Genomic DNA, 24,655 nt, shown 5'->3' on the forward strand with positions numbered 1-24,655 from the left:
GAGGATGACAGTGCAAGCTGAAGAATGTGTTGCAAAGCCGCAGATGCATTGAGTCGACATCTCAACAGAACCTGGGGGTGAAAGAAAGCACACCCACTAAAAGAAAGCCCCACACCTCGAATCCTCATGCACCTTATAACAGTCCAACCCACAAGTCCTAAGATGACAATTCTTACACCGAATCTTCCCCCAGTATCCACACATGCAGCAGAAATGGCGCTTCGATTTAATCGTCATCGGCGGGCCCGCTCGCGACGCATTATATGTTAACGGGGGCTCGGCCAAGAGCGCCTGCATGATGCGCTCTGACGGCGCGGAGGGGATATAAGATCGTAAGAGCGGGTCATTGTCGTGAGGGGACTGGATGAGTTCGTTATTGTGTTTGAGGTCGTCGTCTTGTCCTTCGGGTTGGGGGTTTCCGTCGTCGTTGCTGCCTCCTTCTCCCGATCCTCCTCCTCCTTCTGCCGTCTTATCTGTCCGTGTCTGTGTCTTTTCGTCCGCGGGAGGAGCATAAGGCTGCACCGCCGGCGTCGTTGACGTATTCCGTGACGCAGACGACCGCGCAGATGATTGCTTATTCTTCTGTCGGGCGGAGGAGTCTGCGCCTTTCGGCGTCGTCGTTGTGGCACCGGTAGCAGGCGTTGAACTTCTTCGTAAAGACGACGGCTTAGTGATTTTGTTAAGGCCGTGGATGGATGGTCGCTGGGCGTTCGAGGACTGCGTGGTGGCCTGCGCAAGAGCGGCTTCTTCGTCGTCGAGGTAGTTCCGGAATGTCTTTTGGGATTGAAGGATGCGGCGCACGTTGGATGTTACTTTGCCTCGGGTTCCTGGGTTGGGATGTTGAGTTAGTCGGTGTCTTTCTATGTGTTGTTTTCTCCGGTCTTCTTTTTCTTTTGTCTCGTAGAGGAAGAAGAGTTTCTGGTGGAAGTACCGTTGGCGCAAATGACCAGCCAGGCCAGGGTTGAACAAATCCAGGACATGGAAGAGGGGGATTGGATTTACCTCTACCAGAATCCTTCGATTTCGTCGGGACAGGAATATGCACGTCTCTATGATTCTCGCGATCTAGCTCCGCCAGGTGTCGGACGATGGCGTTGGTCTGTCGCGACGAGAGATCGGCACGGCCTGGATCGCGAATGCCCCGTTTCCGACCGATGGCGGGCGTGATGGCAGCTTTGGCGGGATCGAAGCCCCGATCAGGCACGTAGGTCCATCCCGGAGTGAGATGGGTCGACGAACTCGGTAGCACCTCGACGGAGTACATGGTGTGGTGATGGCGATTATCGGGTTAATTCGGACGGTTCAAAAAGACGGATTGGATCAAAGGCCGCGGGAGGCGGAAGGGAAGCGCCTGTGTTTGCACTGTTTGTAGTCTTGGCGATCGTATGACGCAGCTGGGCCTTTGGAGGTAGGAGGGGAAGCTATGAGTTCTGCAGTGTTGGCTTTCGTGGATTAAAAGTGGGTTGATATTCTTTTTAATGGTAAGAAGAATACTGTTACAAATATAGATATTGAGAGGGCACGTGTTGGGAGGGAAAGGGCCACCCTCATGCTGTCATTCCTACAACATTCGCCCATACAACACAGATGACTGCACTTATAGATGATAGCTTGCTCAAGACGCCGAAAGAACTCAAAAACAAGACGCAAGAAACTGGTAAGGAAACTAGGGATAAAGACCGTAGGATAGCGTATGTGTGTGGGGTTCTCATTTCTTCCTGAGCTGGTCGACTTTCGATTCCAGCTCTCCGATGTATTTCTGCAGTCTATGCGTAGCGGATTGGAGTGCCTGATAGTGCAAGTTAGCAATTTTCTCAAGGGTAAGTGGGCACATAAAAGATATAACTGGGGCTATTATCATCCAGGCCCAGCAAGCTCGCCGCTAGACAGTGAGGTCCAAAAACACACAATGAAGAGATTAGGACACAGAAAACGTCACATAGAGAGTGGGAAGAAGATGAAAGTTAGCGAACAGAGCCAAACCCAAACTTACACTTATATCTTCAGTCAACATCTCGTTCGACACGCGGTATTCTCCCAGGATGTAATAGTACACGGAAGCGCCGGCAGTGAGGGAACCGGCGAGAAACCCAACCAGTCTGCAGAAGGAGGTCAATTCACGCCGAGTGATATATGTGGGAAACAAGGACTATTGATACTCACCCTCCACGGAATGCCCCAACGGGCTTCTTAGCGGGCAGCGACGAGGTGGCGACGTTTCTCATGAATGCCGAGCTGGAGAAGCTCCGTGCGGAGACAAGTCCGCGCGTCATTGCGACAGAGCGCATTGAAGGTAGCGCCGTCTTGAAAGCAAACATTTTCCAGATCCTTTTGAATGGAGTCTAAGAGGGTGCCCAGTTAGTCAGAGCATCTCGCGGTGGCAAGGAATAGGGACGTTGATCACCTTACACGGTGGAATCGCCAGAGGGAAAGGAGAGGGCGAAGGCGCAGTGACGTTGGCGGCTCCCATGGGGAAGACCTTATTAGTCAGCGGGAACCGTTGCAAGCTATCTGGAAGGGGTTAGCGCCGACTACCCACGTTGGCTGCATTACTAATATTCTGACATCCTGCTATTTGACTAACTACTAGTTAAATAGTTATATTTCTCCTTATGTCCTTTCTGATTCCTTTCATTGTTGGAAAAGCTCTATCGCCGGATCGAAAAACCAATCACCTCCCTCAACAGCCACCTGTACTTCTCCAAAGAGTAAAAGGGAAAGGAAAGGAAAGGGAAAGACGAGAAACAACCGAAAACTCCCAATCAGCAGAACAAGAATGCAAACAGAAGCGTCGATTATCCACTTGCCGTTTGCCGGCTCTACGTATGCCTTGTCTGAGACCTAGGCCTTCTGAAACTTCTCTCATCCAGAACAATCCGTGCCTAATCTTTGGACCACTTACTCAGGGAAACCGATTTCGTGCACTATTATTTTCGTTATATGTAGTGCTATATTAGGGATACACCATGATTAGATGAGAAATCTATTCGCCTTCAAGTCTTTCCTCCCCTCTATTTTTCAATGATTTTGGTTAACATTTGACTTTTGGGTAGGTTCAGGACAGACATCGGGGAAATCTGATTTGGAATACGGCCTTAACTAAAAATAACAAGAACAACAAGACAACAAACAAGAAAAAAAGACAAAACAAGCCATTCCAATGAATAGATGGAAACTGCCACAAGCGATCAGGGCCAGTAATTGGACAGAGTGTGAGCCCCATACTTCTCATAACTCTCAATTTGCTCCGGGCTCGACCATTTGCGAGTGTTTTGAGGCGGAGGCATGCTATCGAGCATCATTCGGCGAAGCTTTGCAAGCTCCTCCTGTACATCTAACCCCAAATTCCGTCCAGGCACCGGCTCGCTGTACAAGAGACGGTAGTAAGTACGGAACTGCGGCTGAAGATCTTCGGGTTTAACCCACTTTTCCTTCGCATGCATTACAGCGTAATTCTGAAACCGTAGCCAGCCACGCATTAGCTCATTTGGATGATACACATAACGACTGGCCAGAAGGATTAAAGTTTCGGTCATTGCTACAGGCGTGAGGATTTTGGCCGGGTATAAGTCCGCTGCCCAGCAGGGTGGATCCCACGGATTATGAGCAGGTAGGCGAGGATCGTTGGAGAGCATGAAATTGGGATCATTGGGCTCGGGATGCTCGATCGGAAAGTCCGGCAGTGCCCAGTAGATGTTAGATTTCTTGTAAACCCCGAGGGCGATGGACTCTGGCCATTGTGAATAATGGAAGTGTGTTTCCGGTATCTGGACGGGGTTGGACGGTTGCACGACGCGGCACTCTTTATCGGTACACAGCGTGTACCCTGCGTTGGTGATGAGGTCGACGGCGTTGAGAAAGTGTTCGTCATGGACGATGAACTGGACATCCTGTAGGTTTGCTTTTGTTAGTTAAAACGGCCGATGCTATCACCATGTTGGTGGTTATGGGTATACACTCACATCCAAGCACAAGGGCGACTCCCAAAGGATAATGTTCATGTCGAATCCAAGAACATGTCGAACCTGATTCTCATCCAGGATGGCCGCAAGCCGTGAGATTTTTTTTACCGGATAAGGCATATTTGTCTATATTGTTAAGAACGACTTCGTCTGTGTTGTTAAGAATGACTTCTGTGTGTTGTTGAGAACGGTTTCGACTGTGCTCTGTGGACCAGGAAGGTGGACTAGAGCCCGGCTTTTATACCTTTCCCAGCACCTAGTCACCAAAAGAGTTTTTCACCAGCAAAGTGCGTGTTCCGGTTCTCTCTCTCTCATCTTCCGAATCAATCCTGATAACCGCCGGCAAACCCGATCAGACGGCACGGTTCCATTCACTCCAACTTCGACCGCCATCCATTATTGTCAAGTTGAGAAACCTTGGATCCGGCGAAAGTTTTTATACCTGGGGGAGCCGTAAAGAAACTCGACGTCATGGCTCTTTGAAGATGCCTCTGACAACGATTCGAAATTGTCGGGCATGCCGAGGGCTGAGACCGTTGGAGAATCGGGGGAATCCAGAGCAGCCTCGGACAGACAATGGCAGGTCTATAAATGGAGGGCTCGGGCCGTTGAAATTCATCCATCCTTTCATAGTTCTGCTTTGTTGATGGGTGGTGCATCTATTGTCCATTCTCTTCCCATCTCCCCCCACCCGCAATACTCGATCTCCCTTTGTTGCCTCGGTCTTTCATGCACTTTGACCACCCCATTCTTCTACCAGAGGAACTTGTCAGCCATAGTCCTCAATCCAGCAAAGCCTTACCTTGGGTATCCAGTCACACATGGCGTGAGATGGGCTGCGCAAGGCAGTCTGGACGTGAATGCGAGTTGATGTGAAACGGTGCGTAGAGAAGAAATCCATCCCCTCATCCGACAAGTAGATGAACTCACCAAGTGAACAGCCAGACTCTGGGGACGGCTGATATCCTTGAGTAAAGGGATGTAAATGCATCCAGGAAGTACTCCGTATTGCTTGTCGACTACCACACCAAGTGAGCTCGTGACGCGTCATGTATGTCTCATTTCGACGCTATGCCTTATCAGTAAACCTAGTCTGCAAATCTTATTAAACATATAGGAATTTTGTATATACATGCATATATTCATATAAAGTGCACACACGCTACCTACAAACTAAGAACCAATCGAGTCTACCTGCCAACGAAATTCTTAAAAAGAAGAAAAAAAAAAGTCAAATCGCTCAATTGGCCATGGTGCTCTCGTTAAACAGGTCCGCCAGCAGATCATCCTGGCATACTTCCAAGCTTGGACTACCCATACTGTATGTGCTCTCGAAAGCATGGATGCTAAGCTGATCAAACCATGGACGGAGGACGCGCTCGATAATCTCGTCTTTGGCAGTTTCGCGGATCCAATCCGCCGTTAGGCCCGGTTTCTTCGGATCGTTGTCGGTCTCATCCGGATTCGTGGGCGTGCGCGGAGATGGTGATGCTCGTACTCCAATGCCCTGAGATATCTCGTCGGCAAGGGCCATAGATTCCCAGCGATCAGGGGGATATATGGCATCAATTGTATCCGTGACGTACAGCCACTCGAGAAGCTGGAAATCATCGGGCGCAAGAACCAGCAGCGTGTCTAGCAGTTTACACGCCTGCAGCAGCGAGCACGGATTGTATACCTCTTGATGGAGCCCGAGGGGTATGGCCGCAATGGCTTCTTGTAGCTCGGTGTTGATAATTGGCCAAAACGGTGCTAGTGTATTGGTCGAGGTCTTGAGGGTAAGCGCCCGAAAAACCATAAATATTTCGGCTCGCGTGTTCGACGAGGGAGAGGATGAGATGGTAGCTCCCAGTAAATCTTCTAATTTCTGGAGGAGACCTGGTAATTCCCCAACGAAGTAGTCATTATTTGCACACAAGATAAGCAGCGCAATCCTGCGAAGGTTCAGCTGTGCTTTGCGGTCGGCATCCAGGCGCGCGGCGGATGCGCCTACACCAAACATGATACCAGCAGTGCTTGGTGGAGGAAGACGAGCCATCAACTCAGACAGTCGATCTTTGTCGGCGAGAACCCATTGCCGCAACAGAGTCATCCAACCATCTTTCACCAAGTCGACCTGTGAGCCGAAAAACCTGGGATCGTTGAAGGCATCAGATATATCCTTCTTCCAGATTTTGGCTGCAGCGGGGGCTTTCGCTATGTGCTGTAGAAGAGCCATGAAACTGCGGTTGACGTTGTTTGGGAAAAGACGCGACCGCAACAGGGGAGCAATCACATTGGTCGAGATGCCAGAAACGGCCGAGTTGATACGATCCGAATCACCCAAGGTAGTTGTGAAGGCAGGCATGGATAAGGAAAGAATGCTTAGCATATCATCAGGTCCCATGTGAGGTACGGACGAATTATCATGGTCCAGAGAGGCTCGACTCATTAGGCCGGATTCCTGAGACAAGCCCAGAGGCTTGCTCGTGAAAATGGCTGTAAGTAAGCGAAGTAAGACATCCTAGAGAAAATTGATATTAGTCGAAGCACTCGTGTGGTGGTAAAGGATCCATACCCCAAGCTCCCTTCGCATTCGCCGGTCATCGCCGAAGCTTGTATTATCTAACTTAGCTCCTAGTATGGCAGCAAACTCAACCAAGCGAGGAAGAATCTGCCGATGCGGGAATGGGTTACTCAAAACATCACGCAAAAAGGTAGTGCAGTCAGCCCAAATCTCGTCCAAAACATCATCGTCAAGGGATTTGGCGTATGCCACTAGAAACCCGGCCAGCTCCGCCTCCGTCAGGGAGGATGACAGAGTGGATTTACGGCTTGGATCCAGTGCCGATGGATTAGTTCGCGTATAGATTGCATTGAAAACGGCCGGTATTGTGATCTTGGGTCTAGACCCGTCCAGGGTATGGATAAGACTGAAGATGAGAGATGAAGTATCGGGATCTGACTTAGTCCACATCTCCACCAGAGTCTCGAGACATTCAAGAGCTTCCGCGGTGAAGAGATGTTCCAAGATTCGTCGGGATCTGTTCCTCATGCGCAAGGATGTATACTGGAATGACGCAACAGACTCCGCATCTTGAGGGAGAGTACTCCGTTCCACAGCGCCCCATGACCAGATAGAGAAGCATAATCGCACAGCATCTTGGAAGCACAGCAGCACTGTAAGTCTGTTATTGGCAGCCGACGGTCGATTGTGACCAGCGTCCGAAGAAAAGACACCTGACACCATGTTTCCAAAGAAACTATGTGTTTGATCAGGACTTTTTGCGGCTGGTGTATTCGTTTCTTCGAAAAGAAGGCGTTCGTGAGCAGTTGCAATACAGGTCTCAAGACCGGCTAATAATGCAATAGTTGCATGCTCGGAGCGGTCCTCGCGCCATTTGATTGTTTGCTTGAATGCGAGTTGAAGACTGGCGTACGAGAGTTGGATCTCCTTGCAGAAGCATTCCACCAGCAACAGCAGGATCTGGAAAATAGACCCTGTATACAATGGGAGCACCTCGCAGAGAAGTACAGTCCATCTTTCCACAATCTCTCTGGACTTTGGCGAGCTGATACCCTTGAGAATGCAGTCGAGCAGGTGTGGCGGAGGCTGTGGTAAGATTGACACCGCAGGAGGCCTTTCAGCTTTATCACTCGTAAAAGACAATATAGATGGACTCGTTAGGCGTTCTCGCGAGCTAGCTCGCTGATGCTTCGGCCTAGGAGGCGGCGGGGGTAGATAGGCCTGAGCAAAGCGAACCTTCAATGCTGCAAGAAGGGTGTCGATAAGCGCCCCTTGTATGGCAATGTTGCCCCCCGCATCGAGGACGTGCAAGAGTCGGTCAACAAGAAAAGCGTCAATACCGGACTCGACGATGCTTTCAGCGCCGGGACCCAGCAGAAGCTGGCGCATGACGAGAAGGGCGCTTTGCTGTAACTTGACCTCGTCGAGGGATGTCTGTTCAGCACTGGTAATCTTTCCACTGACTACCTTCAAGGTATGCTGGAAGAAGGTTGAATGCAGAGATTCTGTTTCGGCACGGTCCTCCGAGGTGCGAGAGTCTTTATGTTTCTCAACTTGAGGTGGTGTATGGGTCAAAAGAGCGACCCAGCCATTGTGCGAAACGGCAGATAGAGAGCTATGAAGTGTTTCCAACAGATAGTTACCTTCTTTGTAATCATCGGGAGATATCGTCAAGCCCTCTGTATCAGCTTCAGATTGGTCAACCCGTAAAAACAAAGCTTCGAGCCTCGAAATGAGTATAAGGAAAACTTTGTGTATCGATGACAGATCCTGAAGCCACTGCTCGACTAGGTGAGAAGCCTCACTCGGGCCCTGGGATAAAAGATCTAGAACAACAAAAAGTGGCCGTTCCAGTATCGACGATTGGAAGAGTAAATGGGGTGGTACTGATTCATTCTTGTGTTTTGGTGGCGGGTCATATGTCCCATGATGACTGTGATTCCATAGCACAAAATATCTGCCGATCTGCTCTTCAGATGATAAGTGGCGAGATGCAGCTGACGATGAGTCAATCATTAAAGATGTTATAGCAGCCTCGACAATGTGGTCCGGCCAGGAGACTGAGTGAAGGCGCCACAAGCAACGAACCGCCTCAACGTGATATTTTGGGTTCAATGGCGAAAGGAATTGCCACAGCTGCTTGACGAGTGACGGAATCAGATCAGTAAGATCTTCATAGCTGACATAATATCCAGGAGAATGAATGGAATATAAGCTTGTCACGGCAGACGCAATCGCCGAGGTGGATGAGAAGGAAGAAATAGACGGATCGGTTTGATCTATGTTCGCTCGGTTGCAAATCGCAAGGTAAAATCGCCGATCGCGTAGAACACGCGCCTTCGGCAGTTTTCTTAACAATACTATAAGAAGATTGACCCTGTCATGGATCGGCAAAGCAACATCATGATGATCGAGAGCGGAAATAGCGAGTTCATGGGCTTTGCTAACGATGAGTCCACCTAGAACTTTAGGGGCAAAGGGCAACGGTGGCAGATCCAGGCTGCCTTTGCTTTGATCGTAGAATCCATGAATTTTGCGTAGGGCCTCAGAGTCATCAATTTGAGATGTTGACGATTTGTTCGACCCTTTATCAGAGGTGGTCTTCCTTGAGAAAGCCCTTTCTGTAATCAGCCCCGTCAGAGCATGCATCACCCTCGAGAGGCTGTTAGCCAAAAGCTGCAACTGATCTTCCGTCATTGAGGAGACATCTTCTTTTGGTAGCTCACGCATTTTGACAAGGACCGACAGCGTTAGTAGCGGAACATGGGTAAGCACCATGTCTTCCTCTCGCACATTGAAATTCTCCAAGATGAACTGGGCGAGCTTCAAATTGCTCAATATCTGGTCATAATTGTGACTCAATTCACCCGACTTCCAGTCAACTAGACGAAGGAGTTCAGAGAAGATAATGCCACTTTCGACTCCATCGAAGAAAGCACTCGCGCTACGGAATACCTCGTCAAATTGGGGTTTCGGCGCTCCCGATTCAAAGGCCTGGACGCTCCGAATGATAGGAAGAAACACTGCTGGCACGATGTATCCTCCAACCTCCCATCGGTCCATCAATGAGAGTGATATACGGAAGGGTCTTGTCTTCTCGGAGGGAATGCGTGTGTCCTGCTCGATCATTTGGAGAAGACCTCCAATCAGCGGGTTCAGACCAAAGCGACTAAAGTATTCCGACTGTGAGATCTCCTGGCTGCCGACCGCAGGTGTTTGCCTTTCAGATGTCATGCTGCTGCCTTCAAAAGAAGGCCTGTCGTTGGCGGGTTCAGGTCCCATGAGCCAAGCCCATAATCGTCTATTTAAACTCATGTCACGTCGCCAGACAACGCCAACGGCAGCAATAATCAACCTGCGAAGATCACTGTCTGTAATTCGACCCTGCAAAATAGGGGAGCTGAGCGGAAGATGCGTAACAAGCAAGTCGAGGAAATTCCTCTGGACGAGGACTTGCTCATCTGATAGTCCAGATGCGAAGCAGCGGATCAGTAAGCCTGGTTCAGGAGAAACTACTGAGTCGGCCGCTATTAGAACATCTTGGGGCATGTCTTCGCTTGCCTCCGTCTTGCTCGGCCTACGGTCTGTAATGCCCAATTTTGGGAGATAGCGGTTCAAGTAAGCCAAAACACCAGACCGTCTGCTGGGGCTGGTGATTGAAGCAAGGAATAAGCATTGCCAAAAGTATTGGCCGCTTGAAGTTGTTTCCACACCTGGTCGGTTGGTGTCCATCTGGCTTGAGATATCACGGAATTTATTGACCAATCGAATCGTCGGCTCGAAGTCGTCGCTCGTCTCCTCCTCAAGGCCTGGTAAAAGTGCCAAGATGATCGCCTTCAAGGCGGGACGAATAGCCCATGGCTCCAGGCCACATACATGTGTTTCCACCAGGGACAAAAACAGCGGACGGACAGTGAGAGAGGCAAATGTCAGAGTCGGCGCGATACCCGGAAGGTACAGAGGTAGGTCCTGCGACAATCCATCGGACTATGTAGGTGAGACAGATGATTAGCAGAGGCGCTTAGAAGCAGACACCACAAGGAGGCGCAAACCTTTATCAAATCAAATATATATGTGTACACTTCAAGCGCCTTCTGGTGGACTCCAGAGGGTAACGACGGATTCAAGCATTGTGCAAGCCGTTTCGCGACAAGCACCTTGTGAGGGACGATTGGTAGATCTGGGGGATGAGATTGGAGGGCCTAATATGGAGAGTCCATTAGCAAGCTGAACAATTCACACTGACCGAGTGTATGCAATCCTACCTTTAACAGCCGACTAAGAAACGATATGTAATCGGCCCATTCTTGCAAGGTCGTGTCAAACAGCGACAGGGCTCGTTCGACGCTCGACGCATACCGACGATAGTTCTTATCCTTTCGCAGAGGCTCTATCTCCATCGGTCAGTGCTCTGTTAAGCTAGTGCAGGCGATAACAATAGAACTTGTTTCAGGGCCAGTGATTCCAGACCTTCTTTGGCACGTAAGCGGGAGCGCGTAAGGGAGCTCTCGGAGCTTGCGGGGGAGTTGGACCTCGGAAACGAGCTTGGATCAAGGCTCATGGTGCGGATTTCGTGTGGTCGACAGTGAAGAGAGTGTCAGTAGGCCGCACTTCGTCATATTTCGCGCATTGGAAGTGTAGTTGCTGCGGTTGAGATCCAACAGCCAGTCGGTAGTTGCGACGTGAAGACACGCAGCCGCAAGGACAAGGCGGAGGTGTTTTTGGCGGCCGCCTTTTCGGCCTTAGTTTGGAGGAGCTCCGCAGGCACTTCCATTCCACCTCCGCGGCGTTCGGGTTGATTCCCCTCAACCCACTTCCACTCCCCCACGAACGATGCATTTCTCTTCCTTCCCGGCTATTGGGACGATTTTCTCTTCGATGAGAAGATCTTGCATTACTTGAACAAACCCGATCAGCACATCGACCGGCCCAGAGTCCAATGCGGACAAGCTGAGCTTTGGAACATGGACTTGACTGTTCAGACCCAGTCGCAAAAAACCCCCAGCGAAGACCCGACCACGCACAACGATGATGCTTCACAATCCTCCTCCTCGAATCAATTTGTGAATTCCAGCAACAGGGGCCGCAGCGTCAGCCCCGAAGGCCCACCACCGCCGTTACCCCCACGCCCCGGTACATTGAGCCTGTTGGATGAAGGGGCGGCGTCCTGCCGCTCGACACAAACGGTCCTCCAGTCCCGTGCTACTACAGCTATCTCGCTGACAGATATCGCTTCTCGGGAAAGTGGAAAGGAAGGCCATGCTACTCTCAACCCCCAGGGGGCATTGAAGGCTAAGGCAAGCCTTAGTCACTTGGCCAGCTCGCGGGGGAGTGAAACTGGCGACTCCGCCAGTATCAGAAGCTCTATACCGTACGCGGAAACAAGTGACGTGGAGAATGTGTTCAGTGATTTCATTGCAACAGAACCTGGGGCTGGCCAACAGGAAAGCACCGGACTGCTTCAGTTCCCGGAATTTCAGGCTGATGATGTCAAAGAAGGTTTTGCAAGTGAATTTGAGAGGGTTGGGGAAGTAGGCGATGAAGGAGAACATGAAGGTCGGTAATGTTCCTGTCGCTGAGATGGAAGCTTCACTAAACAGTTGCGCTCAATACAGAAATGGTTTTAGAAAAATGGAAAGCTAAGAGAAAGCATTACCTCATCCTATCCGCTGCTGGGAAGCCGATTTGGACGAGGCATGGCGACGGGGGACTGATATCAACATATGTTGGTGTCATCCAAACCATTATCTCTTTTTATGAAGACTCCAAAGACAGGTTGAGCAGCTTTACAGCTGGCGATACCAAATTCGTGGTCTTAACCAAAGGACCATTATACCTGGTGGCAATCAGTCGATTTCTTGAGAGTGACACGCAGCTAAAGCTCCAACTCGAAGCCTTATATATGCAAATTCTATCCACTTTGACTCTTCCGTCTTTGAATCATTTATTTTCCGTCCGCCCGTCAACCGATTTGAAACGACCGCTCCAAGGATCAGAGACTCTATTAGCAACCTTGGCAGACAGCTTTACAAAAGGATCTCCATCAACTCTGCTTTCGGCGTTGGAATGCCTAAAGATTCGCAAATCCCACCGCCAAACAATCAACAACACATTGCTCAAGACCAAGGTCGCTGGTCTTCTTTACGGCTTGGTCGTTGCCGGAGGTCGACTAGTCAGCGTGGTACGACCCAAGAAACATTCTCTGCATCCTGGCGACTTGCAGCTTCTGTTCAATATGATTTTTGAAGCTGAAGCTGTCAAGGCTGGTGGTGGCGAGAGCTGGATCCCAGTCTGCTTGCCCGGATTCAACAGTGGCGGGTATCTGTATATGTATGTCAGCTTTCTTGACCTTCGAGAAGATGCTGGCAACTTTGCAGACGATAGTACCACAAAGGAAGAATCGGTCGCTATCATTTTGATCAGTACAAATAAAGAAAGCTTTTTTGAAATGCAAGAGATGCGTAACAATTTTGTCGAGGTAGGACCAATCACCTTCCATTACTTCTGTCTCCTAGACCCAACATGTGCTAATTCATACACCTACCACGCAGCAAATGGAAAAGAACGGCAGTATCAAGATTATCAAGGAGGCTATAGATAAAGGCCGGCCAACCACCACCGACATCATCCCCGGAACGGTTCTGCATCATTTCTTGTACAAGTCGCGGGCGAACGTACAATTCACCATGTCATCCTACCACCCTGAATTCATATCTGCCACACGTCGCCGAAGGTTCGTAGACTATCTCCGCACTGGACGATAATCGATACCGAGAAACTGAGAAAATCCTGCAGGCTTTTATCAACATACAACAATCTCCATGCAAGCATCCACGCCAAGCACTCCCATGTCAAAATTCACCATTGCGTGTCCCAATCGTCTAGCTCCTTTGCATGGGTCACGCCAGTGTTTGAACTCTACTGCGTTGCTGTTCCCAACGCCAATCGAAATGCGCTTGCTCAGAGCGCAAGCCGAATCGTTCAATGGGTACAGCAGGAGGAGGAAAGATTGTTTATCATCGGTGGCGCGGTAAGTTCTTCTATCAGCATTTGGACATGACTCGTATTGACTCGTTTGTTTGAAGGTCTTTTGAATAGCGATCGTAATATCTTTATTCTTTTCTACTACATAAGCTCTATACCTTCTTGCTTTCTTTGACACCTGCGTTTTTTTCTTTTCTTTATCGTTTTCTGGGTTATGGTTGCATATTATGATGTTCGTGGCCTTGCCACAGAGATGAATTGTAAATACGAGATTTTAAACTGTAGAATCATATACGTAGCTTTTTGGCTCATTTATTGGCGGGATTGGGGCCTGTAACGCCCCCTAGCGTATTGAATGCAGCTGATAATAGACACATGCCATTTACGTACAAGTGATAACGACGAATAACTAGCATAGCTCTCTCGCAAAGCATGCGAGAACATGAACAGGCTAGTCAAGGGTGTCGTCCCTGAGAGCAAAAAGCTGCTGCAGAAGCTCATCCGGCTTGCTGCGGATGGCGTTGTGGTACATGGTGTTCGTGATAAACTGCTTGATGCCCTTGATCTTGGCCGCTGTGTTCGAGGCGTGGTGAAAATGCACATACATGTCTTCCACGTAGGACGCGGCGTAGACAGGGACGGTGTTTTGTGCCAGCTGGGCCTCGTTGTAGAGCGCGGGCCAGTCGTTCGTCGTGGCGAGAATGTCGGCTGTTTCTTTGACTTTGTTCAGCTCGTCGTAGGTGTCGAACATATCTTTGAAGACCTAGATGAAGTTTTTTTGTTAGCTCCAAGAGCGAGAACTGTGGGAAAGAGACATACCATTTCACCAGTAAACCAGATTTCTGGCAGATCAGTGTTGATGTGGAATCGGGAATTGGCCGCACGGTACCTATCGGAAGACCAGTTCGAGGGTTGTCTTGAGTTTGTTAATGAGAAAGCATGGTTGTGATTGATGAAACGGGAAGTAATTCCTTACCCTTGGCAGTAAATGGCTTCGTGGAGAATAGCATAGATGATATTGCTGTCAAAGCCGCCATTACTATCGATTGCGTTGAGTGTTGGCACAGTCAAGAAACCGAACAACTGCAGGTCGTTCCAAGCACGCAGCACGAGGTCTATTCCTTGTCAGCTTGGAGAATTTGGGCTGGAAAGGTCTGTCATACCATGGACACTGTCGAGCCCCCCTAGTCAGAGTCAGCCTTATGTATCGATGTTGTAGGATTTAGGTTCATTACCGTGCATGCCAAATATGATACCCAACTGCTGAAACCGCTCCGGAGTGAGCGTTCCAGATGGCACGGTCACCTGGTTATTTTGCAAGTACTTGACGATCTGCTTGACCCTTTCGACATCTCCGGAAAATTTGGCGTAGTAAGCCTGGTTCCTCTCCACAACCTTTTCTACTTTTGATTAGCGGGCAATGCAGGTGGTTGGCATCTGATGTTCAGCATACCGAAGGTCAGCGCGTAGACTGGATCCGGTCCGTCGACCAAGGGGGGAAGTCCACCGCAAATAAAAGCTTCATTCAGACCCTCGGGGCTTCGAAGAGATTTGACCGTTAGAAGGGCGAATGGAGTGTAACATAATCATTACAAGGACTCTTGACTTACAACAGAGAGAGGTACGTCACCGCACAGAAACCGCCGAAGCTCTGCCCGATAATGCTCCATTTGCGCTCGCCTTCGGGATAGTCGGTAGTGAGACAGCGTCGGACCGCTTCGCAGTCCCGGACAATATTGTCCGCGCGGAAATGCTTCAGGTACTCGGCTTGCTTGACTGCGTTTCCCTGCAAAGCAAGGGTGCCAGCGGTGATAGTTGAGCTGAGACCCGTGCCGCGCTGGTCTAGAAAGAGGACCTGATGCGAATGTGAGTCAAGCCGATCGCGAGGTCGATTGAATTAATTACTTACTTGGTAGCCCTTTTCAAGGGCCGTTCCAATCCAGCCGTACTCCTGCGGGGGTCGACATCCCATTCCAGGGCCCCCTTGAAGGTAGACCAACCACGGAAGGCGTTGGTCATCTTTTGTCGGCTGAACTGGCTTGTTATGACGACGAACGCTGCGAGCAAAGAGTCTCAAGGTTCCATCATTGGGCTTGCTGTAGTTGATGGGAACATCGAAGAATAGTTCGGCCACTCGAAGCTTGCCTTCCCCGCTCGTCAGGATTTCACTCTACCGACAATAGGACATTCCAGATGACTGAAACATACCTGGAACGTTGTGGATTATCCGGTCGACTAATTTGGCAGCCATTCTCGCGCTTGGTCTCGCTGCAAATTATAATCGAAGTGTGCTGGTGGGCCACGGGGGGAAAACAAGAAGGCTGGTAAAGACGGGCGGACGCTACCTGCATTTATGGAGACCCCACCCCGCCTCGTGTCATCCACCTCTCTGATCTTTCACACACCCCCCTGACTTATTAGTTATCACGCAGGTCAACTTGTTGATGACTGACGAAGAATGTTTTCTTCTGGACCAAGCGAGTCTTTGATTTACAATACAGATAAGACACTTGCCTTTAATATCTTGGGAGATAAGGAGAAAACGTCCAATTCAACTTTAACAATTACCCAGACCAAGCAATCGTGGTTAACGATACAAATGATAGGAAAAAACTATCTGGGATCAACAAAGATGATCATTTGCAGTGAGTCAGCCAAGGCCTGGCAGCCTTTATAGCTGACTTCGACGAGCTGGATCTCATTTGACTGCGTAAAAGAACTGATTCCACCAGACCTCCAATGTTCTGTCATCTGGCTGATACGGCCCACGATGAAGTCCGCAGTAGCATACCCTGCCGGCGCTGGAGTGACGTCTGAGCCCCAAAGCCATCTGTTCACCCATGTTCTCCAATAGACAGAGCTGCTGAGCTGCCATACATTGACGCTGTCTATATCTGGGTCTTTGAATACCATTACAGCCGCAGCGCCCGATCCAATGTAATACAAGCTTTCCCCTAAGCTATCCGCGGCGTATATTCCGGGTCCAAAGCCATGATCTCGATGGCCTTTGGCTGCTTCTGGGATGAAAAACGCCTAGTTGCGTTTGCAAACGACCGCTTAGATCAATCAAACAAGCAATCCTTCAGGTTTGGTCCCTATGCAAGTTTGCCAGTGTTGCGACAAAGACAGAATGCTCCACGCCTTCAAGTTGTCGCTTTCTGTCATGATCTGACATGTCGTAAGAGAACTTCAGGAAGAGCAAAGGGGGCCCTTTCTTAGTTTTGAACATTGAAGGGCTTTCATCTCGTCTGGAAGTCGAGACAGCGGACACCATATTCTAAATATTTCTGCGTAGTATTGAGAGGCCACAAGGCTGCTTATCCACTCGGTAGATCACATATACTACTAATCGAGATGGTCCTACTGCGTGTCTGCATAGAACACTCAACACAACTCCTGCGGGTTTTCCTGCATTGATGAACAATAACACATCCAAGGTGTTGTGTCTACGGCTGCAAGTACTGGCGAAAACCAACTCTCACAACCAAGACATCTACTCATCTACTCATCAACTGGCCTTCTACGCTTCTTGGATTCTTACGCTCTCGTCCTCTCTCTCTCACATCGCTTGATCGCTCCATCTATCCCAACCGTCCCTGAATACATGAGCTACTACTTCGAAGGACAAATCTTCATCATCTTGATCTATAAGCACTCTATGAGCCTCTCAGTCTAATCGAGTCCCAGTGCTTCTCCTACGAGGACATCGAACGAAGGCGAAATGGCAGAAAATCCATTTTATGAGTGAGTTTCTTCCAGGCTGCCAAGTGACTATATACAGAATCCACCTAACCGTCCCCTCACAGGCACATCTATTCTGAGATGGTCCACCTCCGTTCATCCGATTCTGAACGCCAATTCAATGTCCACAAAGCTCTCTTGGAGTCAAAATGCAAGGTCATCCACTCAGCTTTATCGAACTTTTCGGAATCTAAGGAGGGGGTGTACACCTGCACTGATACTACCCATGATACACTGGCACTGGCGGTTGAATGGATGTACACGGGAAGTTATACCATGGCTGCTCATATGCCGCTCGAAGCAAAAACAGGGCAGCCTCCGGAGACCGAACAAGGGGTGAAGCCTAGCAACTTGAGCGAACTAGCTGAGGAGATGAAGAGTGATCCGATCATCACCCACCTGCGGCTGTACACTTTCAGCGACCTATATTTGATGACGGATCTAAACAATCTCGCATATAACAAGCTCACGCATCATTTAGCCAATGTGGACAGGACTACAAAGCGTGTCGAGACACAACGAGCTATCATTGCTATGTTACATTTGGCCTTCAGCAAAATCAAGCCGGGTGACAAACTCCTCAACTGGTTGGCACATTTTGCATCGTGGAACCTCGAAGTGCTACTCTCGCAAACTCTCTTCAACGACCTGCTAGTTGATGTTCCTGCCTTGGGCTCTCTTATGATGACTTCCTTGAATCCAGCCACGTCCAGCCCCTGGGGCTCTCGCAAAGCCAAAAGGGTTAAACTGCACCAGGATGTCGATTAGCAAGACCGCGCAAGCAGCCTTTAGCTTTTGCTTTTTGATCTTTCAGCATCTTGAATTCCGTCTCTTCGCTTTTGGTTCTTGTCTCTTCGTGTCTTCCTCTCTGTTTATTGGCATTAGCAAACATTTCTTACCTTGAATTTTTCTTCCATATTTTTTCGAGTTGATCGCTCCGTTATATGCACATTCCGGTTCCGTTTTGTAGCATATGAGAAAAAAGAAATAAGGACTGCAAGCGCTCTGGTGGAAATTGGGAAGAGAACGTCTGGAATCAACAGGTGGAAACACTTTGTTGAAGGGGTCTGTTTACTACCTTGGGCCTATTGGACATTAGGACTGTTGCTCGTTTGATCTTTTTACCTCAATATTGAGAATTCCATGGCTGTAGTAGATTGCAATAACAAAGTCTCGAGACGTGGACTAGAATTTATGTTTACACACTCATGAATGCACTCATGCACTCTCTGTTATTTTGGGGGCGGGCAATATCGTGACTACAAGTCCTGAGTCACTATCATGATGGAAACTACACCGACGAACGGCTGCCTATTGTCCTTAATATATCAATAACCTTCCCGTTCCAAATTTCCATCAATTCTAAAGTATTCTCCATTAAATCATCTTTCTTCCATCCACCATTCCAACATCCTCGAAATGGAGCTCAAAGACATCGAACAATCGTCCCACGACCGGGTTCGTCTGCAGCAAGATCTCTGGGAGGTCGCCCAAAGCCCGTGGAAGACCGGCGTCTTACCAAATCCCGAGGTTCTGTCCCGCGCGAGAGAATCGCTCCCTCGCTCACTTCCTGCAGATGGGATCGGGTTTGACTCGGCCAAAAGACACATTCTGGATGACATTGTGCCAGCATTCAATGGCAGCAGCATCAGCCCTAATTACTACGGCTTTGTCACTGGCGGGACCACGCCGGCTGCCTTGTTCGCAGACAATGTAGTGTCCGTCTACGACCAGAACGTCCAGGTCCACCTCTCCGAGCATTCCATTGCTACAGACGTGGAGTCTGTCGCCTTAGGTCTCCTCGTTGATCTGTTTAGACTAGATCGAAATGAATGGCATAATGGCACTTTTACCACCGGGGCTACTGCAGCTAATCTGCTTGGATTGGCCTGTGGGCGCGAGTTTGCAGTTCGAGCTGCTGCAGACAAGAAGGGAATTTCCAACCACAGCGTTGGCGAATGGGGTCTGTTCGAAGTCATGCATGCGTCGGGTCTGTCTGGATTGCAGGTTTTAACAACACTCCCTCATTCGTCTATCGGCAAATCGGCGGGGATTCTGGGATTCGGCCGTGCCAATGTAGTCAATGTCTGCCGGGATGGCAGCACCAATCCCCTCGAATTTGACCTTGAAAAGCTTGAACGCGAGCTATCGAGACCAGACAAAGCAAGTATCGTCGCCGTGTCTTGCGGAGAAGTGAATACCGGTCGCTTCGCGACCGCGGGCACCAAGATGCAAGAGCTTCGCGATCTTTGCGACAAGTACGGCGCTTGGTTACATGTTGATGGCGCGTTTGGGTTGTTTGCGCGTGTTTTGGATGATAGTCCAGAATTTGCTTCCATCCGAGCTGGTTCTGAGGGGCTAGAACTGGCCGATTCTATCACTGGTGATGGGCACAAATTGCTGAACGTTCCTTATGACTGTGGCTTCTTTCTTACGCGCCATCGCAACGAAGCAGCCAATGTGTTTACCAATCCGAATGCAGCGTATCTCACCGGGGGTGCCGGCTTGTCCTCGATTCCTTCCCCATTGAACATCGGCATTGAGAACTCGAGACGCTTCAGAGCCTTGCCTGTGTACGCCACGCTTCTGTCATATGGTTCAGTGGGTTATCGATCTGTCCTTGAGAGGCAGATTCGACTGGCTAGAGAGTTGTCGGCGTGGTTGTTGGACCACCCTGAGTATAATATACTCCCCGAAACAAGCAGCAGGGAAGCTCAGCTGGATCAAACATTCATGATTGTTCTGTTCAGCGCTAAGCAAGATGACCTGAACCAGAACCTCGCTTCAAGGATAAACGCAACTTCGAAGATGTTCGTTTCTGGGACGTCCTGGCAAGGAAGACCGGCTTGTCGAATCGCCATTTCGAACTGGCGAACTGATGAGCAGCGTGATTTTGAACTTGTTACTGGCGTTTTGGATGAAGTGGCTAGACAAGCATAAGCGGCTGAAGAGATACAAGTCTATGTTGGGGTTTGACGTATAACGATATATGAGTACATATGCGTTCAATTTTGTCTTCTATTTTGATCGCCGAGTGGATCATTCGTTAATAAAGTCACCTGGCATATTTCTTTTTAAGTAAATACCTGAAATCACTATCGGCGTCTTCCAGCACCTCCAACATTCTCACCCCGGTCAGCAATGCTGACCACTTCGCCAATTCCTGACGCTTCTTGTTCATCTTCCAAAGCCATGATCTCTTCTCTGCTATCCCACCATCTCTCCTCGGCAATGTTGAACGCATCCTTGCGCAGCTCTTTGATATTCTTTTCAGCCGCCAGGCCCTTCTCCCGCAGGGTCTCAAGCAAAATCTTCTGCCACTCCTCGGAGGTACGGCTGAAGAACTCGCGCAAGCTCTCGAACGGTCGAGGAAGAGGTCTGCTATCCTGTACGGATGGCTCGCCTTCCGGCTCCTCAACTTCCAGCTGCTCCATTTCTTGAGTCACGGACGGCACGGTGACTTCCGTAGGAGCGGGGGAGGCATTGTCCACAGACATTTCATCTTCCTCTTCCTCCTCGTCATCCTCCTCGTCATCTTCGTCCATCTCATCGTCGCTCTCGGCCTCGTTGAGAAGGTGCCAGTTTTCCGGTTCGTTGTAGAAGATCTCCTTGACACCGTCGAGCTTGACTAAGTCGATCGAGTACATATCATTGAACGTGAATTCGCGGTCTCCCTTCTCGAAGGTTCCACCGAAAATGAACAGAGTGTCGTCTTGAACCGCCAGATGAGCATTGAAGCGACGGTGGGGCATCTCAAAGCGCACGACAGACGGCTTCTCCGGCTGAGCAGGCTCTTCATCCTGCTTCGGCGTCCTCAGATCCATTTCATCATCATCCTGGTTATTGATGCCGCCTTTCGCTTCCAACGCTTTCAGGTTCTGCAACAGCTCCTCTTCGTCGGCCTTGCTACGGTCCCGGGATTTAGATGCCTGGTTGGCTAGTTGCTTCTTACCCGGAGCTCGTGGGCGACGAAGACTCAATGGGAAAAAGCGATTCCTATCGGTATTCCAAGCGAACAGAGTATCGAAGAACTCGCTGTCAATACCCTCTTCGCTAAGTTCCACATCATGGACACCGCCAAACATGATACCACGTCCCTTGTGGTACGCCATGGTGGCACCGGCTCGAGGCGGGTTGGGGGAGTTGGCGGGCTTCTTGCGACGCTCCCAGCGAACAGTGGGAGCAGCAGTCGCGGGTGCGTCGGACTCCGGGGGCGTGATCCGGAGGAACCAGGTATCTTGATGGACCATGGGCTTCATTGTGACTCGCTGGGGTCCACCTTTCGACGGCTTGCCTCCGACTCCCGTCGTGGCCTTAACGCGGGAGTATCCACCGTAGATGACCGCGCCTGTTTCGTTAGGCAGAAACGAGAACGAGGATCGAGGGTCGGGCTTCTGGGCTGCTGCAGACAGGGTGGGATTGAACCAGGTATACCGTGAACAATCGTATACCCACAGGTCCTGGAGATACTTTGTCTGCTGCGAGGTATCTTGGAAACCGCCAAAGAGTATGATGTAGTTCTACGTCACGGTCAGCACTGAAAAGCAGATCAGGAACGACAATCCTGGGTTCCAACCTTGTAGTAGGTCATTCGGTGGCCACTCCTAGCCGGGGGTCCCTTTCCTTTGGTCTCGATGCGACTCCACTCTCTCGTAGAGGGATCAAGATGCCAGAAATCATTGTAATGGTAAAATGTACCTTGCTTTGGCGAAGAAAATTCTCCTACACAATAGTTGATTAGTTTCCACTATCCCAAAATAATAAAGAATCGACCAGATATTCCTCACCTCCAAAGAGATAGATACCCCCGGTATTCCCGCCACGACACCAAGCATGTCCACTCCGGGGAAGGGGGCTATTCGGACTCGTAACCTCCCTCCATTCACCCCGGTCGATCAGATAAACAAACAAGTTGTTAAAGAACGACGCCAAGTTACCATCGAAGTACTCGCCGCCGAAGATCAACAACTCATTCCGATTCGACGGAGACGCTAACACCGTTGCGGAGGTTCGAGGCGATGGCGGTCCTGACACAACCTCGGTGACTTTGAGGAATTTGGCCTGTTCCTCTGCGTACTGGGCGAGAATGGCGTCGAGGTCCGCCTCGTCCACGTCGCTGTCCGCATCTCGTCCCTTGTTCTTGGACTTCTTTTCCGTCTTTGCGGCCTTCTTGGACTGTTTGGCGGCCACTCGGTCCTTGTGTTCGGCGGACTTCTTGTTTTTCTTGCCCATGTTTTCTGGGGTTCTTTTGGATCTGGTTGGATTTGTTCCTTCTTGGATTATCTGCTTCTACTTCTGGGGGACTCAGTTCAATATCATTCGTATTCAATGCGTGGTGGAGTCACCGCCAATATCCAATATCAGTTTCTACGGCCGCGGGGTAAAAAAAGGAAAAAAAAAAAAAGCATCCCCTCGTTTTATTACTGGTAATACAGTTACCACTATCCCAAGATATACCTGTATAGATCTACATTGCGGTACGTAAATAAGAAACTAATATCCAGATAGTAGACGATGATGAGAATGGTCAAATTGAGGTTGATCCCAGTCCCAAGTAGTATGCAGAATCAAAGAGAAGATAGCAATGTATACCATAAGAGCACGTATCAGAGCAATACCAGCGATACGCTCTTCGGTTTCTGCCGGAATCCCCTCACCGCCCACATGACGACGCGCAGGGACGCGTTCCCGATGCGGAAGTTCCACGGACGGATTGACGCTGTTCAGCGGCACGAATTGTTCGCTCTGTGCTGCCCAGCAACAACGGGACAACCAACGCTACACGAATGCCAGATTTTGAGTCCATCTGCCGAATCATGAAACCAAAGCCACGACTCTATGACTAGACACAATTTGGAAGTCCATCTCAAATGGCTTTTAGATCAAGGCCCGTCCTCCTACGCTTCTCTATCGCCGTCTCCGCGCGTCCCTAGCGACCTCTCCGCCAGCCAGCGTCCCACGGGAAGCCCGTCAATCCCAACACCAATCGCCCCGGTTGGCCAGACTGTAACGAGTGCCGTAGATGATACGGAGTCACTCCAGGATACCTTTGTGGACGATGATTTGGAAGCCGGCGCGGGGACCGATTCGGACATAAACATGGCACGATTACTATTTGCTCCGCAGTCGACGAGAAAACCTCGTTTGCTCAGTCACTCCAAAGATCCAATTCCTGGCTTACCAAAAACTCCCAATGGTCGCTCATCTCTCGACAGCCCGCAGAGTAGTCGCAAGGTTTTACCGCAAACATCAGCCAAAGGTATTTACATCGCATCTGCTTTCTTACATGAGCCCAGGCATAGACTAAATAGCCATTAAATTCGAAAAGGCAGTCAAAGCGCGCGTCCTTCGTCAATTCGCGCCCCCAACCCGCCAGTGGCTACGCCATCAAATGTGAATTCGCCGTTCGACGATTTTGATTCTCCGTTTCTTGATCTCGATACGATCGACTTAACCGGCGACTTAGACCAGACCACCTCGTCCGCAGCGGCCGATGAGTTCGGTGAATCTCGACGTGTATGGACCGAGGATGCTGCGTTTCGCACGGATCCCGTGGAGAAGCGAGGCAAGAAACGAAAGAGTGACGAATACACCTCCGATCTTCGCTCACCAAGGAAGCATGCTCCGAAAGTGCGGTCGCCTTTGAGCACAGTGGACGACGTTCCTTCGCACTCCAACTCAACACGAACTGTCAAGAGCCCACTCTCGCGCTCAGTTAAACATGACTTGAGTTCTCCCTCGAAACGACCTACACGCGAGCTTTTGCAACCTCAGAGCTCCCTTTCAAAAGATGTTATTGCCGATTCCGACGAAGATGGCGATGAGAATTTGTTTGATGATTGGGAATGTGATGATGAATACACAGTACCTGCTACTAGCGAGGTCTTGTATCCGATTCTGCCCAGAGACGAGGATATCGTTGAAGCTGAAGACAACAAAAAGCCCGCAACGCGACGAATGCCTAAGTCTCCGGTCAAGCCGGTAGATACTAGTGCACGTTCAAGCAGTGAAGGGGTTCATAGTTTTGGGAGGCCTTCCGATGTGCCCTCTTCCAGTAATTCGGCCCAGCCTAGGAATGAAGATGTCGTCAAGTTCCTAGCTTCCCCCGTGGATTTGCTAGACCGCCAGATAGCATTACTAAGGGATACGCTTACAAGAAATGCCGAAATTGTGTACGAGCAGGCGATGAGAGGTGAAACTGCACCCGGGTTGATTGCTGCAAACAAAAGCATCACCGACCGAATCGAGGCGATTGAGTCGTTGAAACTGAAAAGGGCTGAATATGAGGCCTGCGAATTAAAGAGAAAGGATCTCAAGAAGACCCTGATGCAAGTGATATCACAAGGTGGCAGTCCGGAATCGTTGCCACAGGAATTAAAAGAAAGTCGGGAAATCACTTCCCGCGCTGAGCAGATGGAGGTAGATATACAGGGTCTCCTTTTGCGCGCTGGTGATCTACCAG

General features: G+C 49.9%; 10 protein-coding genes across 10 annotated transcripts; 3 read left to right on the forward strand and 7 right to left on the reverse strand.

Annotated features, from left to right (window-relative positions):
* Positions 1-96: 96 nt before the first annotated feature.
* LDX57_005286 (putative HIT finger domain protein) lies at positions 97-1,264 on the reverse strand (the record flags this gene model as incomplete). Its single annotated transcript, XM_046086964.1, has 2 exons — positions 97-827; positions 1,003-1,264. The coding sequence occupies 2 exons, from the start codon at positions 1,262-1,264 to the stop codon at positions 97-99; spliced, it is 993 nt and encodes a 330-aa protein (XP_045942930.1).
* Positions 1,265-1,708: 444 nt separating this feature from the next.
* LDX57_005287 (uncharacterized protein) lies at positions 1,709-2,273 on the reverse strand (the record flags this gene model as incomplete). Its single annotated transcript, XM_046086965.1, has 3 exons — positions 1,709-1,789; positions 1,994-2,099; positions 2,164-2,273. 3 exons carry the CDS (start codon positions 2,271-2,273, stop codon positions 1,709-1,711), a joined length of 297 nt encoding a protein of 98 aa, XP_045942931.1.
* Positions 2,274-3,188: 915 nt separating this feature from the next.
* LDX57_005288 (uncharacterized protein) lies at positions 3,189-4,082 on the reverse strand (the record flags this gene model as incomplete). Its single annotated transcript, XM_046086966.1, has 2 exons — positions 3,189-3,890; positions 3,963-4,082. 2 exons carry the CDS (start codon positions 4,080-4,082, stop codon positions 3,189-3,191), a joined length of 822 nt encoding a protein of 273 aa, XP_045942932.1.
* Positions 4,083-5,086: 1,004 nt separating this feature from the next.
* Positions 5,087-11,144, reverse strand: DOP1 (cellular morphogenesis regulator DopA). Its single transcript, XM_046086967.1, has 5 exons — positions 10,939-11,144; positions 10,734-10,858; positions 10,521-10,670; positions 6,520-10,455; positions 5,087-6,465 (listed from the first exon to the last, which is right to left on the reverse strand). The coding sequence occupies exons 1-5, from the start codon at positions 11,027-11,029 to the stop codon at positions 5,203-5,205; spliced, it is 5,565 nt and encodes a 1,854-aa protein (XP_045942933.1). The 5' UTR covers positions 11,030-11,144; the 3' UTR covers positions 5,087-5,202.
* A 91-nt stretch (positions 11,145-11,235) lies between these two features.
* Positions 11,236-13,568, forward strand: MON1 (guanine nucleotide exchange factor MON1). The gene is made up of 3 exons (XM_046086968.1): positions 11,236-12,024; positions 12,084-12,946; positions 13,020-13,568. Exons 1-3 carry the CDS (start codon positions 11,433-11,435, stop codon positions 13,230-13,232), a joined length of 1,668 nt encoding a protein of 555 aa, XP_045942934.1. The 5' UTR covers positions 11,236-11,432; the 3' UTR covers positions 13,233-13,568.
* A 335-nt stretch (positions 13,569-13,903) lies between these two features.
* LDX57_005291 (proline iminopeptidase) lies at positions 13,904-15,703 on the reverse strand (the record flags this gene model as incomplete). Its single annotated transcript, XM_046086969.1, has 9 exons — positions 13,904-14,215; positions 14,272-14,368; positions 14,429-14,567; positions 14,616-14,636; positions 14,688-14,852; positions 14,906-14,991; positions 15,063-15,307; positions 15,362-15,597; positions 15,661-15,703. 9 exons carry the CDS (start codon positions 15,701-15,703, stop codon positions 13,904-13,906), a joined length of 1,344 nt encoding a protein of 447 aa, XP_045942935.1.
* A 1,766-nt stretch (positions 15,704-17,469) lies between these two features.
* Positions 17,470-17,961, forward strand: LDX57_005292 (uncharacterized protein; the record flags this gene model as incomplete). The annotated part of the gene is made up of 1 exon (XM_046086970.1): positions 17,470-17,961. One exon carries the CDS (start codon positions 17,470-17,472, stop codon positions 17,959-17,961), a length of 492 nt encoding a protein of 163 aa, XP_045942936.1.
* Positions 17,962-18,612: 651 nt separating this feature from the next.
* Positions 18,613-20,133, forward strand: LDX57_005293 (pyridoxal phosphate-dependent decarboxylase family protein; the record flags this gene model as incomplete). Its single annotated transcript, XM_046086971.1, has 1 exon — positions 18,613-20,133. One exon carries the CDS (start codon positions 18,613-18,615, stop codon positions 20,131-20,133), a length of 1,521 nt encoding a protein of 506 aa, XP_045942937.1.
* A 155-nt stretch (positions 20,134-20,288) lies between these two features.
* On the reverse strand, positions 20,289-21,452 carry KEL3_1 (putative Kelch repeats protein; the record flags this gene model as incomplete). The annotated part of the gene is made up of 1 exon (XM_046086972.1): positions 20,289-21,452. The coding sequence occupies one exon, from the start codon at positions 21,450-21,452 to the stop codon at positions 20,289-20,291; it is 1,164 nt and encodes a 387-aa protein (XP_045942938.1).
* A 290-nt stretch (positions 21,453-21,742) lies between these two features.
* KEL3_2 (Kelch repeat-containing protein 3) lies at positions 21,743-22,425 on the reverse strand (the record flags this gene model as incomplete). Its single annotated transcript, XM_046086973.1, has 2 exons — positions 21,743-21,915; positions 21,981-22,425. 2 exons carry the CDS (start codon positions 22,423-22,425, stop codon positions 21,743-21,745), a joined length of 618 nt encoding a protein of 205 aa, XP_045942939.1.
* Between the last annotated feature and the right edge of the window lie 2,230 nt (positions 22,426-24,655).

This window comes from Aspergillus melleus, assembly GCF_016097325.1.
Source record: "Aspergillus melleus strain CBS 546.65 chromosome Unknown contig3, whole genome shotgun sequence".
In the NCBI taxonomy this organism is placed as follows: domain Eukaryota; kingdom Fungi; phylum Ascomycota; class Eurotiomycetes; order Eurotiales; family Aspergillaceae; genus Aspergillus; species Aspergillus melleus.

What these genes read in the sequence shown, in the direction of transcription:
- DOP1 (XM_046086967.1), bottom strand. Translation starts at nt 11,029, where the DNA reads ATGAGCCTTGATCCAAGCTCGTTTCCGAGGTCCAACTCCCCCGCAAGC. An exon ending in TTCTTAGTCGGCTGTTAAAG is followed by an intron (nt 10,671 to 10,733) that starts GTAGGATTGCAT and finishes TCTCCATATTAG; the next exon opens with GCCCTCCAATCTCATCCCCC. An exon ending in GAATGCGAAGGGAGCTTGGG is followed by an intron (nt 6,466 to 6,519) that starts GTATGGATCCTT and finishes AATTTTCTCTAG; the next exon opens with GATGTCTTACTTCGCTTACT.
- MON1 (XM_046086968.1), top strand. Translation starts at nt 11,433, where the DNA reads ATGGACTTGACTGTTCAGACCCAGTCGCAAAAAACCCCCAGCGAAGAC. An exon ending in CGATGAAGGAGAACATGAAG is followed by an intron (nt 12,025 to 12,083) that starts GTCGGTAATGTT and finishes CGCTCAATACAG; the next exon opens with AAATGGTTTTAGAAAAATGG. An exon ending in TGCGTAACAATTTTGTCGAG is followed by an intron (nt 12,947 to 13,019) that starts GTAGGACCAATC and finishes CCTACCACGCAG; the next exon opens with CAAATGGAAAAGAACGGCAG.